The sequence below is a fragment of the Phytophthora cinnamomi genome (genome assembly GCF_018691715.1).
Source record: "Phytophthora cinnamomi strain GKB4 chromosome Unknown Contig10, whole genome shotgun sequence".
Classification (NCBI taxonomy): Eukaryota; Oomycota; class Peronosporomycetes; order Peronosporales; family Peronosporaceae; genus Phytophthora; species Phytophthora cinnamomi.
Genome location: NW_027150943.1, coordinates 817,587 through 831,376, shown reverse-complemented (window position 1 = coordinate 831,376; position 13,790 = coordinate 817,587). Strand labels below are relative to the sequence as shown.

Genomic DNA, 13,790 nt, shown 5'->3' with positions numbered 1-13,790 from the left:
TCTCACATAATGGTGCACTTCTGGGAACGCGCGTGGGCGCCGCCGCTAACCCCGGTGTGTCTGACCCCGCATCACTCGTCCAGCGCAGTGGAGCCCATCGGCGTGCTGGAGAAGATTGACCACGTCGAAATCACCAACTTCGCTGAAATCGGCGGCGTAGTCTACTACTACTTGGACGTCTATTTGAAGCACCACACGAACCGGATTCCGACCAACAAGCGGCTGGAGGCGGCGCGGCGAGACGAACCCGACTACACCATCCAGAAGCGCTTCAACGACTTCGCCAACCTACGCTACCAGGTGTGGAGCTACGCGCAGCGGCAGCACGACGGTGGCGCGGCGTGCAACTACTGCAGCAAGAACATGGACTTCCTCGTGACGAGCTTCTCGCAGCCGAGGTTGTTCATCAAACTGTTCGTCAAGGGCAAGAAGATCCGCAGTCGGCTGCTGGCAAAAGGTATCAACAAGTACATCGAGCTAGCCATTGGCGGGAAGCAGGAACAGCGTCAGCGCTACTACACGTGCGACGGCTACATGACGATCCCTGCCCTAGTCGAGCGGTTCCTGCGCGACGACGCATAAGCGGCGGTTGTGGAGGGAGCTGCTGCACGACCCCACCATACGATTCTGCTCTGGTGCAACAGCGAAAATATCCCTCGAGGACTACTGTAGACAGCCGACGCCTCCGTAGACCCGCGAGCCCCGACGCTGGTAACTTCGCTTGGTGTTATCTGTAGAATATGATATTGTAAGTACGCCAAGTATTTAACGTTGTAAAGAGCATCGTTGAGTGGGTTGCAGCCAATTGTGTCTTAGCAAGGATGGCACCGCACAGGCGTTGGTGTGGTTACCACAGAGGTAAGGATGCCAGGTTAAAGTCCAGCGAGATCAGTGTAGCACGCTTGGCTTGCAGCACGTTTGGCTTGCGGGTCCAGCGAGACCAGCGTAGCACGTTTGGCTTGCAAGCTGCAAGCTGCATTTGCAGCGAACCCCGTTTGCGCTGCAAATTGCAGATCGAGCGGCGAGCGTTGAAGTTGGCGGGGCGGTAGTGTGCGCCACACCAAGTGAAGCCATGTGGGAAGAAAAGACGTCGGCAGCGCATAGCCACGTTTGGCGCACGCTTTTGGGCCCGAGGCTGACTCGAAAACGTACATGCACTTTGGGCACCGGAGATCCGCAGCGGTTTAACAAGCGCTTCGTCCATATGCCCAACGTGCATATCGGCCGCGCCCGCAGCGCGAGCCATGGAGTGCTTCGGGCCAGCGCGCCGGGCCGGCGCGCCTCGCTTGCTCGCCGCCGCATCACCCGCCAACTTTCTCTCGCCGCGTCTTTGTCCCGCTTGCAGTTGGCCCTCTATGGTGGTACTACCGACTAATTACCGTGATCCAGTAAAGTATTCGGTATCACCCTCCTATTTTACCACACCATGTACTGATTTACTGCGTCACGGTCGTTCCTCGGTGGGACTCCCCCGCACGTCCTCATTCATAAATCCATAGAAAAGCGCCGCACCCGGCAGCTCATGATTAGGCCGAGGCCTTCCGGGCGGCCGCAAGCCCCGCCCAGCCATTACGAGTTCTGCCGACTTCAGCACAACAACAACAGCTCCAACAGCCCCAGCCCAAAGCCCCATGATGCGCATGATGTATCGCTCGCGCAGCCCCACGGACGAGGAGACGCGGCCCGCGACGCCGCCCGGCAAGGCCGGCGCCAACAGCATGCTGCTCGTGCCGGACCTGCAGCCGCTGCGCATGTGGCCGTGCCACTACGCCAAGGCGGCGGACGCGCTGGGCTTCCTCAAGGCCGTCGACCACGTCGAGGTGAACGCCACGGTCAAGCGCCAGGGCAGGCTCTGCTACGTGGTGCAGGTGTTCCTCAAGAACCCGGAGATCCGCATCCCCACGTCGCGCAACTCGGCCAATCGCCGCTCCTCGGCCGCGGCCGACGGCTCTCCGCAGAGGCGCCACAGCGTCACGGAGCTGCCCTCAATTTCGTCGCAGCAGCAGCAGCAGCAGCAGCAGGACGCCGGCTACCAGGTGGAGCGCGAGTTCTCCGAGTTCGTCAAGCTGCGCTACAACATTTGGGTGCACGCGCAGCAGCCGCGCCCCGCTCGCGGCTGCATCTACTGCGACGACATCACGGCGTTCGTGGGCGACTCGAGCAAGCGCCCCGCCGGCCTCGTGGAGAAGATCTGGGCCACCAAGGCCCATCGCATGGATATGATGGAGGCCTACCTGAACCGCATGGTGGCGCTCGCCATCGGCCGGGGAGGCGACGGCCAGCGCAGCCCGCACTGCCACGGGTTCGACCACATCCCGTACCGCCTCGTGCGCTTCCTCAAGAAGGCCGGCGAGGTCAACCACCTGCAGTGAGGCGTCATTCAAAGACTATTTTTTCCCAGAGAGGAGGTGGCCTGCAGAGAGAGCGGAGGGCGAAGCCCTCCTGCAGTGTGCCATGGTCAGATATATACATATATTTATTGGTTTAGTGCCCTATGAAGCACAATGTTAGCCCATTCGATTCAGGGAGTTTGGCCTATGGCAGTATGCCGGTGCATTGACGCGCTCGGGCTGCTTCAACTTGGCATCTTGAAGTCGGTCTTTGCAGCTGGAGGCATCCAGTCCCGTGGTATTGCTGGGCGAGGCGAGGCAAGACTGGCGCACATGAAGAAGCTAGCTCTGTGCTGTGTTCCCCAGACCCGACAGGGTCGTCACCTGTCACGAATTATTTAGCGCACGGCGTGGCAAATGCACCAACTCGTGTGGAGACAGCGATGATATCGCCGATAACTAAACAACCATGCGAGTTGCAGAGACAGAGGCTGATGAGACGAATGGAGTCCCCATTATCGCAGTACCCATCTCTGAGACGGGACCTCGATACCCATCAATGCCCCAAAGTGCACAAAGTGACTAAACCGAGGACGCTTATGACCCCACACGGTTTATTGTAGCGCTTAGTTACTGACCTGTCGTCCTTATCTACAGGCTGGTCAGCTTGTTCACCACCTCGCGTTGCATGACGCAAATGCGCTACATGCACATGTACCGCGGCGTTCCCGCCTGCACCACGGCCCGGGCGATACACGCCATTATTCAACTTGCTGGGTCGAAGAAAGCAAAAGTCAAGCATGCTCGCTGCGAACGGAGCGCACTTTGAGGACGACCCGTTCCTCCTGAAGGTGTCGGCGCCGGCGCTGCAGCCCAAGCGCGTGTGGCCCAAGTGTTACTCGGAGCCGCTCACATTCCTCAAGAACATCGACCACGTCGACATCAGCGGCACCAGAACGGTGGACGGCGTCGTGTTCTACGTGCTGGACGTGTATGTGCACCACCAGCGGAGCCGCATCCCGACCAACAACCTGGAGCAGCCGCAGTCCCCGCAGGCGGCGGAGCACAAGACGCCCGACTTCCGCGTACTGCGCCGCTTCAGCGAGTTCGAGGCCCTGCGCGGGCGCGTGACGACCGCCTCGCAGCAGCAGCTCATGGCCACGTGCCCGTACTGTGACTCCATCCGCGTCTTCATGTTCGCGTGCTACCGCAGACCAACGGCTTTCGTCAAGCTGTGCACGGGCCCGGAGACCCGCAAGCAGCTGCTCTCGCAGTTCATCAACCGCCTCATCGAGTACGCAGTGGGGCACCCCAAGTCGGACGTGAACACGCGCCCACAGGATGTGTGGTGCCTCGGCTTCCAGTCAATTCCAGTTCTCGTCGAGCAGTTCCTCCAGTTGCGGCACTACGGCGAATGAGGGCGTAGTTTTATCAGTAGAAATTAGCAAGTAAATACACAAACTCCTATTCGTATTGAAGCCATCGGGCGCTAGCAAGTGCTGGCGACTCGGAATTCCCCTCCGCTGGCGTAGTAGTGAGCTTGACGCTAGCTATTCGAGTAAAGCTTTGCCTGCAGAAAGCAAAGATAATTTGCCCTGGCTCCATCCCAAGTTCGGTCTTCGTTTCGCTAGTAGTTTGGAAAGCAGTGCCCGTCTCACTTGAACGTGGACGCACAGCGCTGCACTTGTGTTAGCCTTGCCGATTCACCACCACAATTTTTTTTTAAATCCTTGGCGTGTTCGTCCCATAAGGGCGACACGAGCAAGCAAGCTCGCACCAAGCGTTGATATCCTGCGCAGTGTCACTTGTGCATTCACATTCAGCGGCGTTAAAATTGCACAGGGCTGCGTCAAGGATATTTCAATGCCATCTCTAGAGGACACCGTCGTTGTGGCTGGAGGCCTCGCGCGCTTCGCCGGTGTGAACCTCATGGCCGAGATATTCACGCTCATCATCACCAAGCTCAAGTAGATCCCCCGGGTGCAAGTAGCGCGCGTGCCGGGCAGCAAGAACAGCTATGTAATCGACGTGTTTACCTCTGCGCGCATCCCGACCAGTCTCAAGGCCGTCGATTCGGGGCTGGCTAAGGCGCAACTACTGTTCAGCCATCCCGACGCACACACCAAGAAGCAGTTCGCCGAATTCGCCAAACTCCGCGACGATCTCTACGAGTCCTGCCGTACGACGTGGCCCGATACGTGCTCCTTGGAGCCATACTACCGTGCACGGTGCTGTCGCGGATGCTGCCGCAGCAACAGCGAACGAAAGCGGTGCAGCGCGTCCGAATCCCTGCTGCACGTTGCAGTGTCATGCCCCGTCATCGACTCGGACGCCTTCCCGTGCCAGAAGAAGCTCCTCAAGTTCCTTTTTGAGCTGAAGACTCTCGTTGGAGCAGCCACTGCGGTAGTGTTGGGGCAAGGACTTCGCACGGGGCTCTACCAATATGATGGAGCTTCGTCCGAACTCTCCCTCCCTCAAATCTTGAGTAAAAGTATCTTGATGCGTGCCGCTCTTGATGCGGCACAGATTATGCGTGTGGTCGGTTGCTGTGGCTGCTAACTATCACTTGATACCGGTGCTTTGCCCGTCGGCGGCAACGCCGCGCTGGTCATGACTCATGACTGCTGCCTGGTGCATGTGCATCACCCTATGAGTCAGCGAACCGATGAAAGACCATGTAGACTACGTGCGGGAGGCGTTGAGTGTAGGTCGCTGGATGCTGGATATGAGCCCTCCAGCAATCGAGTGGATTGGAAGGAGAGATGACAGTCCTGGGAGTTGATGGCGGCATTAGAGCAGTTTTGGATCTCTCCGGTCGCTCACAACCCAGCGCAGCCTCTCCCTCTCTCTTCATCGCCATGTGTTCGAGTGCAAGCACGCATGCGGCTTCTAGGTCGGCATCGTCACACAACGAATTCGATTCTGGCAGCGGCAAACTGCGGGATCTCAGTGTAACATCGATGACAGTGCACGCTAGCGCGAAGGACAGCTCAAGACGCCATTCTTCATCGGCGATGGGCTTGCACAAGGTCGAGTCAATATCTGTGTCGTCGAGCAGCGAAAACTCGTCGTGCTTCGAAGTCACCATTTGCACGAAGAGAACACGTGGGCGGCCAACCACTTCGACGAGTGTAGCACGTGAGCCTGCGTATCGGGCTGAGAAGCTGCATACGGAGTTCACTGCGCTCTGCACCGCTCTTCGACGTGCGGTGCAAGTGACACATTTACTGTCGAGTTGCGCGTTCTGCAAAGCGGTAAAAGCACATTGCATCTTACACGAGAAGGAGTTGAGCACCGCTGCCGAGGCCCCCCACGATCACAACAAGATCCAACCGCTTCTGGACGCGTTCACGAGAGGCATCTTCAGTCTGGCTGTACCCCTGCGTACGTCGACAGACGAGCGCGTTTGCTACGGGAAAATGCAGTGCTGGCATCTTCTAGATCAGTTCCTCTTCCCGCGCACACGTGCAGAGTGAAAACTCGAGTTCGAGTTCGAGTTCGAGTTCGAGTTCGAGCTCGAGCTCAAAAAGGTTCTGTCGGTAAGCGAGTGTAGCCATGACAAAGTACATTATCTTCAACTTGGGTCAAGCCAAAATACAGTGTTTCATCGGGTGACTAAGATGCAGCGAGCCTGCATGTTGTCGTTGTGTTCTTGGTGCTCGGTCTGTGCACGCGTCGGCAAGCCGCGGCTTCGTGGATGTACTTGAAGCAGACCACGAGGCTCATCCGACCCGGAAAGCACTTCAACTCGTCGAATTTGGGCAAACCTGCAGGACGCGCAAGGACAGATTCCTCTGACACTGGCGCCGAGACTCGGACTCCGAGCCTCGGCGCCAGTGTTCGTAGCTTCTCGGCGGACGCTCATCTAATCAGTGAGATTACAAGGCGCCACCATGTAGGATCGCCGTCGTAGCACTCCATTCTCTAGGATATGAAAATAACGTTTAGAAATCACCGAGGGCGAGTCCAGAGAGCCGGGGCCGGGCGTCGGGGATTCCTGATTGATGACTCTTCTTAACCTGGTCGCTCTCACTTCAGAATTGCCTGCACACCCACTCGATGACATCGCCGAACGGCCAAACCGCCCAACGCCGCCAGCTCACGCTTCACGAAATCGACCGGGTGCTCGTGTCCGGTGCAACCACGCGTCGCCAAGGCACAACACACTACATACTTGAAGTGTACACTTCTACTCCCAGTCCAAGATATATCGACGCTGCACGCTCAAAACTGTACGGTGATTCGGAAGGTGTTCGAGTACCAACCTACCAGGTCGAAAAGAATCTCGCGGACTTTGACAACCTTCGCCGAGCGCTGTACACTGCGTCCTACTTGGCGCACACGTACGCGTCCTGCGAGTTCTGCAAGGAGATGATTCTCTACATTGACAGAGGAGACAAGCGCTTCGGGAGCAGCGTGTTCCGAGTTCTTGGCGGACGAGACAAGATCAAGCGGTCGCTACAACAGTTCATGGACGATGTCTTGGCCATGCTGACGCACTTTGCTTCCATCGAGAGCACGCCGTGGTGCTCGGGACAAGGTCAAAGCCACCAAGTCATGCGCCAATTCCTGCTGTCTCGCGCACCAGATAGTTGAGCGCGTCACGATTTTCTTTTTCTGTGTATTTGTCTTACCTTACTGTATTCCTAATGAAATGATCACTGCATGCTCGTGTTGTTACGTGGAGCGAGGGCATGCGTGAGCGAGTTGGTCAAACTATGAGCACAACGCGGACTCTTTGTCCTTTGGAAATGCCCAAGTGAGCTGCGTGAAGCAGCGTGAGGTCCCAATCTCACCAGCAGCAAGTTTGTTACCCCACGTTGGGTAGCAAATTTGCTGCTGGGCGGGTACCCTCGCAAGTGAGCATCGGCCCCGCGTCCCTATTTCCTTACTCAAAGCTCTGTAGCTTTGGCAGGCGGGTACGCTCGGTCCAGTTCAGGTCGAGCAAACTCGTTGCTCCCCGGTCGGTTGGGCCTGGGTGGACATGGCGCGTCAGCTAAATGCCGGGCGTGCATCGGTCATCCAATATCAGGTCGAGGCGAGACTTATACGTCCTCGCGCGGCTGCATGAAGCGAGCCACGATAGCGGCGAACTCCGGGTGGTCCTCGGCGCCCAACTGGGCGGCGAAGCAGAGGAGCTGGTTCAGGAAGGACGTCAGCGGCTCCATCTGCAGGGTCATGCCGCCCTGCCACGACGGCGCCAGCAGACGCGGACGCTCCCAGCAGTAGGCCATATAGGTTGCCACGCGCTTGCAGTGCGCGCAGTGGCCGCCGCGACCCACGCTGGACTGCATCTGCGAGCGCAGCTTCTTCAGCTCCGCAAACGTGCACCGGAACGAGTAGTCCGGGGTGCGCTCCTGCAGCGGCTGGGCTTGATCGGTCGATTGGCGGAGGTACACGTGCACGGTGGCGTTGATGCCCTTGTGGCTATCGGGCGAGGTGACGATGTCGGCGACGGGCTCGGGGCGCGAGTGGTTGCACGGGTCGCCGCCCATGACGGGCACCAGCGGCCGGATCGAGAGCGACTGCAGCATGATGGCGGCTTCTTGGCAAGAGCTCGATTTCAAGAATGGGGCGCTCGCTCGCCGTATGTCGGCGGGGCCACCAACTGCAAGCCACAAGAAACGACGGCGAGCCTGCAGATTCGTTTCCGTGCACTGAATCTTGCACCTGGCACAGCGTGCGTGCGAAGCCGCCACGATTGGCCGCGGGAACTTCAGAACCGCTGGCCGCGTCACATTTTCTGCGCGATTTGCGCCCTGCACTGTACCGTACATGTAATTTGATCACAGGCGCGGTCGATACTATGTATCGACTCGATAGGCGGCTCGACCGTGACGGGCGGCCCCGCGCCGCGGCGGTTGGACGCCGGACCTCTGTCTCATACATGTAGACTTGAATCCGAGCAGCAGACCCTGCGGGGGCCAAGTCGGTGGAGTCCACCGTGGAGCTCACGCGGACAGTGGCCGCAACTGCTGCTTGATAAAAAAAAAACGTGGCGGTCTCCGTTGCACCTGCAAACTGCAAACTTCAGCTGGCGCTGTAGACGAGCGCGGCGCATCCCGTGGTGTAGTCGACGCGGTACTGTACCGATATACCGGTGAGTACTGCTATGCACCGGAACGCTACTCTAATCTTTAGGTTTGGATGCGCGGCTACAAACTCTAAACAGCAGTGTTTGATGAGCGTGGCGCAAGTTGAAGGCTTTGCGGACGCAGTGCCATGCCAACCAACGGACGTGCGCTGCTGGTTGCCCATTTCCAATAGCGCCACACCGATCGCAGCCCGCCGAGCCCTAGAAGCGCACCTCGCACTCACGATATGCTGCCTCCTCTGTCCGACAACTTGGGCTCGAAGCTTCAGCTCCTGGTGCCCGTCGCGATCGCGCCATCACTCGTGTCGACTCGGCGAAACGCGCTACTGGAACTGAAGAAGGTGGACGCAGTCCAGGTTAGCAGCGCAGGAATGAAAGACCGGTTCGTCGTCGAGGTGTTTGCAGACTCGTCGGCAGCAACAGCAGCCTCAGCAAGCGAGGATCCCACCAGGTCGGACGACGCGCGCCTACGGAGACCAACTACCCGAATCACAAGGGCACAGAACGAGTTTGTTTACCTCCGCAACCGAGTGTACGAGATCGCACACTCTGCTCACCGCGGCGAGCCCTGCGAATTCTGCGCGGGGATTTTGGACTTGATCGTATTCGGGGCGGACCCGGACGGTTTTTGGGTTGGCTTGCTCGGCAGCAAGCGGATGGCCAAAACGTTGACGGTGTTTGCAAACGCCTTGCTAAAGGTGACCACGCAGCACACGAGCACCAACTCCCGCGGCTCCTGCATCGGGCAGAACTCGGTCCCCCAGATCGTGCACGCATTCCTGTTCACCCCATCGAGCGAAGCCACCTAGAGTGCAAGACCCACCAAGTTACTAGTATATCGTAATGTCCTCTGTCCGCGCTATTAAACGACCCGCAACCGAAGGAAACCTTTGACTTCAATGCATTTGCGCGAGTTGAACGACCCCTGACGTGCAAACCGGTACATGCACATGGCCAGGTATTCGGAGCGTCCGACTCTTTGCGCTTCAGCTTTCCTGTTTAGACGTGTCTACGCGTGTGCCTGCGCCTGCGATAGGCCCACTTTCGAATGTGCCTAGCACTCACGATCACCTTCAGTTCTCCGTCAACCGAGCGGTGACACGCCCGGTTGTTTGTCAAGTCTCCGATACACCTGGACGATGCTGCCGAATCTGTCCAATAAAGTCAAGCTGCAGCTGCTGATCCCCGTGCCCATCGAGCCCGCGTGGGTGTCGGCGCGGCGGCAGGCGCTGCTGGAGCTCAAGACCATCGTGGACATCCGTGTGACAGGTCGCTGCAGTGCTCGCTATACAATCGAGGTGTTCCGGAACTCCGTGGATCCGGTGGCTAACGGCGGTAGGCCGCTGAAGGCGGCGCTGAAGACGGAGAAGACTCTGGCCGAGTTCGGCTTGCTGCGGGGCAACATCTACGACACAGCCTGGTCAGCTCACAATGATGCACACTGTCAGTTTTGCGCCGAGTTTGTTGAGCTCTACGTGCTGGGCAGCGCGAACCCGGAGGCGCTGACGCTGCGGCTGCTGGGCGAGGAGCGAGCGCTGCGCAAGCTGACCAAGCTTCTGAACGACCTGCTCACACTAACCGTGCGCAACTCGTCGGTGGATGGCCGTGGAGTGTGCTCGGGACAGGCCCACGTGCCACAGCTGCTGTACAGCTTCCTATTCGGCCGTGACCCGGAAGAAACTGAGGCTGCATAAACTACTTCGGCTAGCATCGTTCGTATTGCACGTGCTGCCGATAGAAATGAGCTTGTGTTTGATATGAAATATAAATACCAAAACTCAGATGTACGCTCGCAACTTCCCATTGCGCGGCGCACTTTGTAAATGCAGGCACACTTTTGACACCATGTACGAAGTCGAAGAAGCTCTGATTTTGAAGACCACAGAATCGCAGTTCGCAGTTCGTAAGACCCTGTGGTTTCCCAGTTGAGTTCGCCATCACCAGGGCCTGGTTTCTTCTGGGCAACCCTTACGCTCAGCTACAGTACATGCAACTAGGCAACATTGCCCTTGCCGTGCCAAGTGTTGCACGATGAGTTCTCGAGCTGGAGCTACATAAAATCCAGATAATATAAAAATCCGGAAATATGTTATGGATAAAATACTGGCAGATAGTCCAATATTTATACAAATAAACTCCTTGGAGTTACAGGGTTCTGAGAACTGTAGTTTCCGGTGCTATTTCGGTTTTGGCGCTATTTTGGCTGTGTGGCAGAACAAAGTCGTTGGAGTCACATGGGCACCCGATAGGCTCCACTGGAGTTAGTATTGGATAATCGGTATCTGCCATGTTTTATCCGTAATTTATTTCGGGATTACTTTAGATTATCCGGATTTTATGTTGCTCCAACTCCAGAAACTAAAGTTCTCTAGTGAGAAGTTATCTCCGTAGGGGTAGGGGTTACTATTATTGGTACTAATGTTGAGGGAAGGTGTCCCTTCCTGTCGGCAAATCGTCAGAGATAGAAAAACGCTGTGGCGCAGCTATAAATTCAAAACTCACTGTTTGTGCTGGAGGAGTGCATTGGAGCTACCGCGGCTACAAGTAGAGCTAGAAGAGAGTGCTCATGCAACACTGGGCCGGGGCCGAGAGGCACGACCAGCTAATACGACCCACGCATACGCTCCAAAACAACGCGAGTTCAAAGCATGGTGTGATCATAAGTCTTTCCATGAAGCTGCACGCTTCCAGATCACTGCGACCAAAATGCATCTGTTTATTCAAGAAGAGGTGGTTGATCAAGAAGTTCGAGTTAAAAATTCGACATGTAAGGTAAGTTTCGCGACTGTGGAGATATTAATGCAGTATCAGATTGATACAGCGATCGACAAAGTAGGGGTGCCAATGCACACTCTCACTCACGCAATAATCTTATCAAGGCACTACTGGCAACTCTACAATGCAAGAAACGTGAAAAGAGTAAGCGAAACTATGTAGATCGTGGAGTCGGCTCCTTGCTAGACGGATATTGCACAACACATGACCTTGTTCCAATCTCGTGATACGACGTTAATTTAAACTCTGACAGTAACTTACGGAACCGGATAAGTCATTTCCTGCACTACCTTGCTTGCTGCGAGGAGAATTGGTGCGCAACTTGGAGCTGCCCAACCTGTTCAGCGTAGTTCTCGATCGTGTGGGCTATTATGAATGCCGAGCGCTTGTCATGATCATGGAGCAGGGAAAAACAAATCAATATGAGCACCGAAAGTTAGGATCTTGTATTAGGCATCGCAATTGCGAGGTGTGTCCTGTAGGTGCTCTTGGATTGTACTTATTTTTTCGATGAAGGGTTCAGCTGGAACCATTATTCGTATTCATGTCTGCACATGCCCTGTGCGGCAGTGTTGCGTGCTAAGACACTGGAAGCGGTCCGGTTGGAGCCCGTGATCGCTCTCCAGGAACCGTCCGTGCGAGGCACACACACATAGCTAAAGCTAATACACTGGGTTAAGGAGTGGAGAAGGACTGCGTTCATGCCAGCAATTACCACCTGCTACGCAGGTCACCTCCTCTAGCCTCCAAGTCCCTGCCTAGGCATTCTGCCGAAGCTATTCCGGTGTTCAGAGTCCCGTTTCCCTCAACTTCAGCCTCTGCTAAAAGACCCTTGTGAATACTCCAATACAAAGAGCAAGTGTTCCCACGTCTCAGTGGTGACTCGAATAAAATTATATATGGAGTAAAATATCCACTTGGTTTCAACCACTCCATTCCAACCGTATTTGGCTGGAATTTTGACAGAATACTTTTTAATATCATACACGCGCCTGTATAAATACATGTCTCAAAATTATTCTTCAGTTTCCAACCCAAGGGGCCGTACAGTTTTGTCGTAAAAGCGACAAGAGCAAGCAACCAGGCATGTCGACTGCATTGCACGCATCTACTATCACCAAGAAGGCCAAGACAACGGCGGTGAACTCGTTCACGACGTTCCTATCTGTGGAGAGCATGACACCTGACGCCGCCCAACAACTCATTGATGGGGATAAGACAGGTAAGGTTTTGCGTGTGATACTCGACAAGTATGCATACTCGTTAGCTACATCAGCCGATAAGGTAAGGGTGACCGATACTTGGCTAGTGTACTATGGAAACGTTGAAGAATTGGCTAGTAGATAAATACCCGTTGCAGGGGGCGTTAGTCAAATCTCAGCTCCAAAAAATTCTATCTGGTCTGGGTCAGAATTGCAGCAACCGAGAGGAGATAAGTGACGAAAAAAAACGCCACCATGCTCGAAACAAAACTTAGAAGCCATGGTGCGTCTACTGCATTCGAATGCGTCTACAGAGAGTGAATATCTCGATGCGGCACGTTTGTGATACAGAGGGAATTACATTTTATGGGTGACCTTTCACGACGGCCAAAGCAAAACATGCCGGCAGGAGAAAAGAGAAATGCGGAGGGTCTGGCAGCTGTCGTGTAGGAACACGCGCTAAATTATATATTGGCACACTTTCCCTACCAACAACACCCACCAAGTCACCGAAGACTCAATGGGCTTGTTAGGGTTAGAACCTGAAGGCCCAGGAACTTTCCCTTGCACCGGGTTGGTGTTTCCCCTGTGTACCGAGCTTCCGCTAGTCGACCGACGGAAGACTCAGCGTCACTAGCCACGAGCAAAGGCTAGCACGCTCTCACACACAAAATATACCTCGCAGGCCCTCAGAAGGAAGGGTCCCGGCCTTTTACGGCGTGATACGAGGGTGCCGGAGCTATACTCCGACGGGAAGAAATAAATGGAGTGCGCTCTCGCTCCTCCAGTTCCTGACGACTCGTCGCTACCAATACACCGGCCACTAGCTCTTGGCCCTGCCAGGGATGAACACACGCTACACTAGTAGGTGTGCCCACCGACAGTCATAATCCTACCTACCAGGTTAACCTTGAGCTGCAGGTCGTTCACTGCAGGCACCGGTGTCGCCCTTGTGTGGTTGGGAGGAAAAGCTGTTCTGTTATTGGTGCCCGAAGGCTTATCTTGTCTTCTCTTAAGTTTCCTATCGATCAATACAAATATCAAGTATAAACGCGTCTGTTTTTGGACCGCCAGTTGTAACTCACGACTCTTCGGCGCTTTCTCTGCGACGTGGCGGCGTCACCGACGACTCAAACTGCCACTGAAACGCCACCGACGACTGGGAACCGGCGCCGACGACTCATAAGTTCGGATCTTGCCAGTAGGTTTGCACCGTACTTAGCGAGCTGCAACCGCCCGCGCTTGGGACCGTCGACGAGTCATCTTCGCTGGCCTATTTAGGCCAATCAGCGATCGGGGAGTTTGGTCCAATGACTGGCGATGGGTTGTGACTTGCCAGTTGGCGCCGGCGCCTCGAGTGTTCTTCGCCCCTCGTCCCGCCTTTGGGTT

The 13,790-nt window shown here is 55.9% G+C and overlaps 6 protein-coding genes across 6 annotated transcripts; 5 read left to right on the top strand and 1 right to left on the bottom strand.

Moving 5' to 3' along the window:
• Nucleotides 1-9: 9 nt before the first annotated feature.
• IUM83_05737 (uncharacterized protein) lies at nt 10-582 on the top strand (the record flags this gene model as incomplete). Its single annotated transcript, XM_067929892.1, has 1 exon — nt 10-582. The coding sequence occupies one exon, from the start codon at nt 10-12 to the stop codon at nt 580-582; it is 573 nt and encodes a 190-aa protein (XP_067798136.1).
• Nucleotides 583-1,631: 1,049 nt separating this feature from the next.
• On the top strand, nt 1,632-2,372 carry IUM83_05736 (uncharacterized protein; the record flags this gene model as incomplete). Its single annotated transcript, XM_067929891.1, has 1 exon — nt 1,632-2,372. One exon carries the CDS (start codon nt 1,632-1,634, stop codon nt 2,370-2,372), a length of 741 nt encoding a protein of 246 aa, XP_067798137.1.
• A 758-nt stretch (nt 2,373-3,130) lies between these two features.
• On the top strand, nt 3,131-3,748 carry IUM83_05735 (uncharacterized protein; the record flags this gene model as incomplete). The annotated part of the gene is made up of 1 exon (XM_067929890.1): nt 3,131-3,748. The coding sequence occupies one exon, from the start codon at nt 3,131-3,133 to the stop codon at nt 3,746-3,748; it is 618 nt and encodes a 205-aa protein (XP_067798119.1).
• A 2,641-nt stretch (nt 3,749-6,389) lies between these two features.
• On the top strand, nt 6,390-6,926 carry IUM83_05734 (uncharacterized protein; the record flags this gene model as incomplete). The annotated part of the gene is made up of 1 exon (XM_067929889.1): nt 6,390-6,926. The coding sequence occupies one exon, from the start codon at nt 6,390-6,392 to the stop codon at nt 6,924-6,926; it is 537 nt and encodes a 178-aa protein (XP_067798168.1).
• A 449-nt stretch (nt 6,927-7,375) lies between these two features.
• IUM83_05733 (putative plasma membrane protein) lies at nt 7,376-7,864 on the bottom strand (the record flags this gene model as incomplete). Its single annotated transcript, XM_067929888.1, has 1 exon — nt 7,376-7,864. One exon carries the CDS (start codon nt 7,862-7,864, stop codon nt 7,376-7,378), a length of 489 nt encoding a protein of 162 aa, XP_067798169.1.
• A 1,699-nt stretch (nt 7,865-9,563) lies between these two features.
• Nucleotides 9,564-10,118, top strand: IUM83_05732 (uncharacterized protein; the record flags this gene model as incomplete). Its single annotated transcript, XM_067929887.1, has 1 exon — nt 9,564-10,118. The coding sequence occupies one exon, from the start codon at nt 9,564-9,566 to the stop codon at nt 10,116-10,118; it is 555 nt and encodes a 184-aa protein (XP_067798120.1).
• Nucleotides 10,119-13,790: the final 3,672 nt, after the last annotated feature.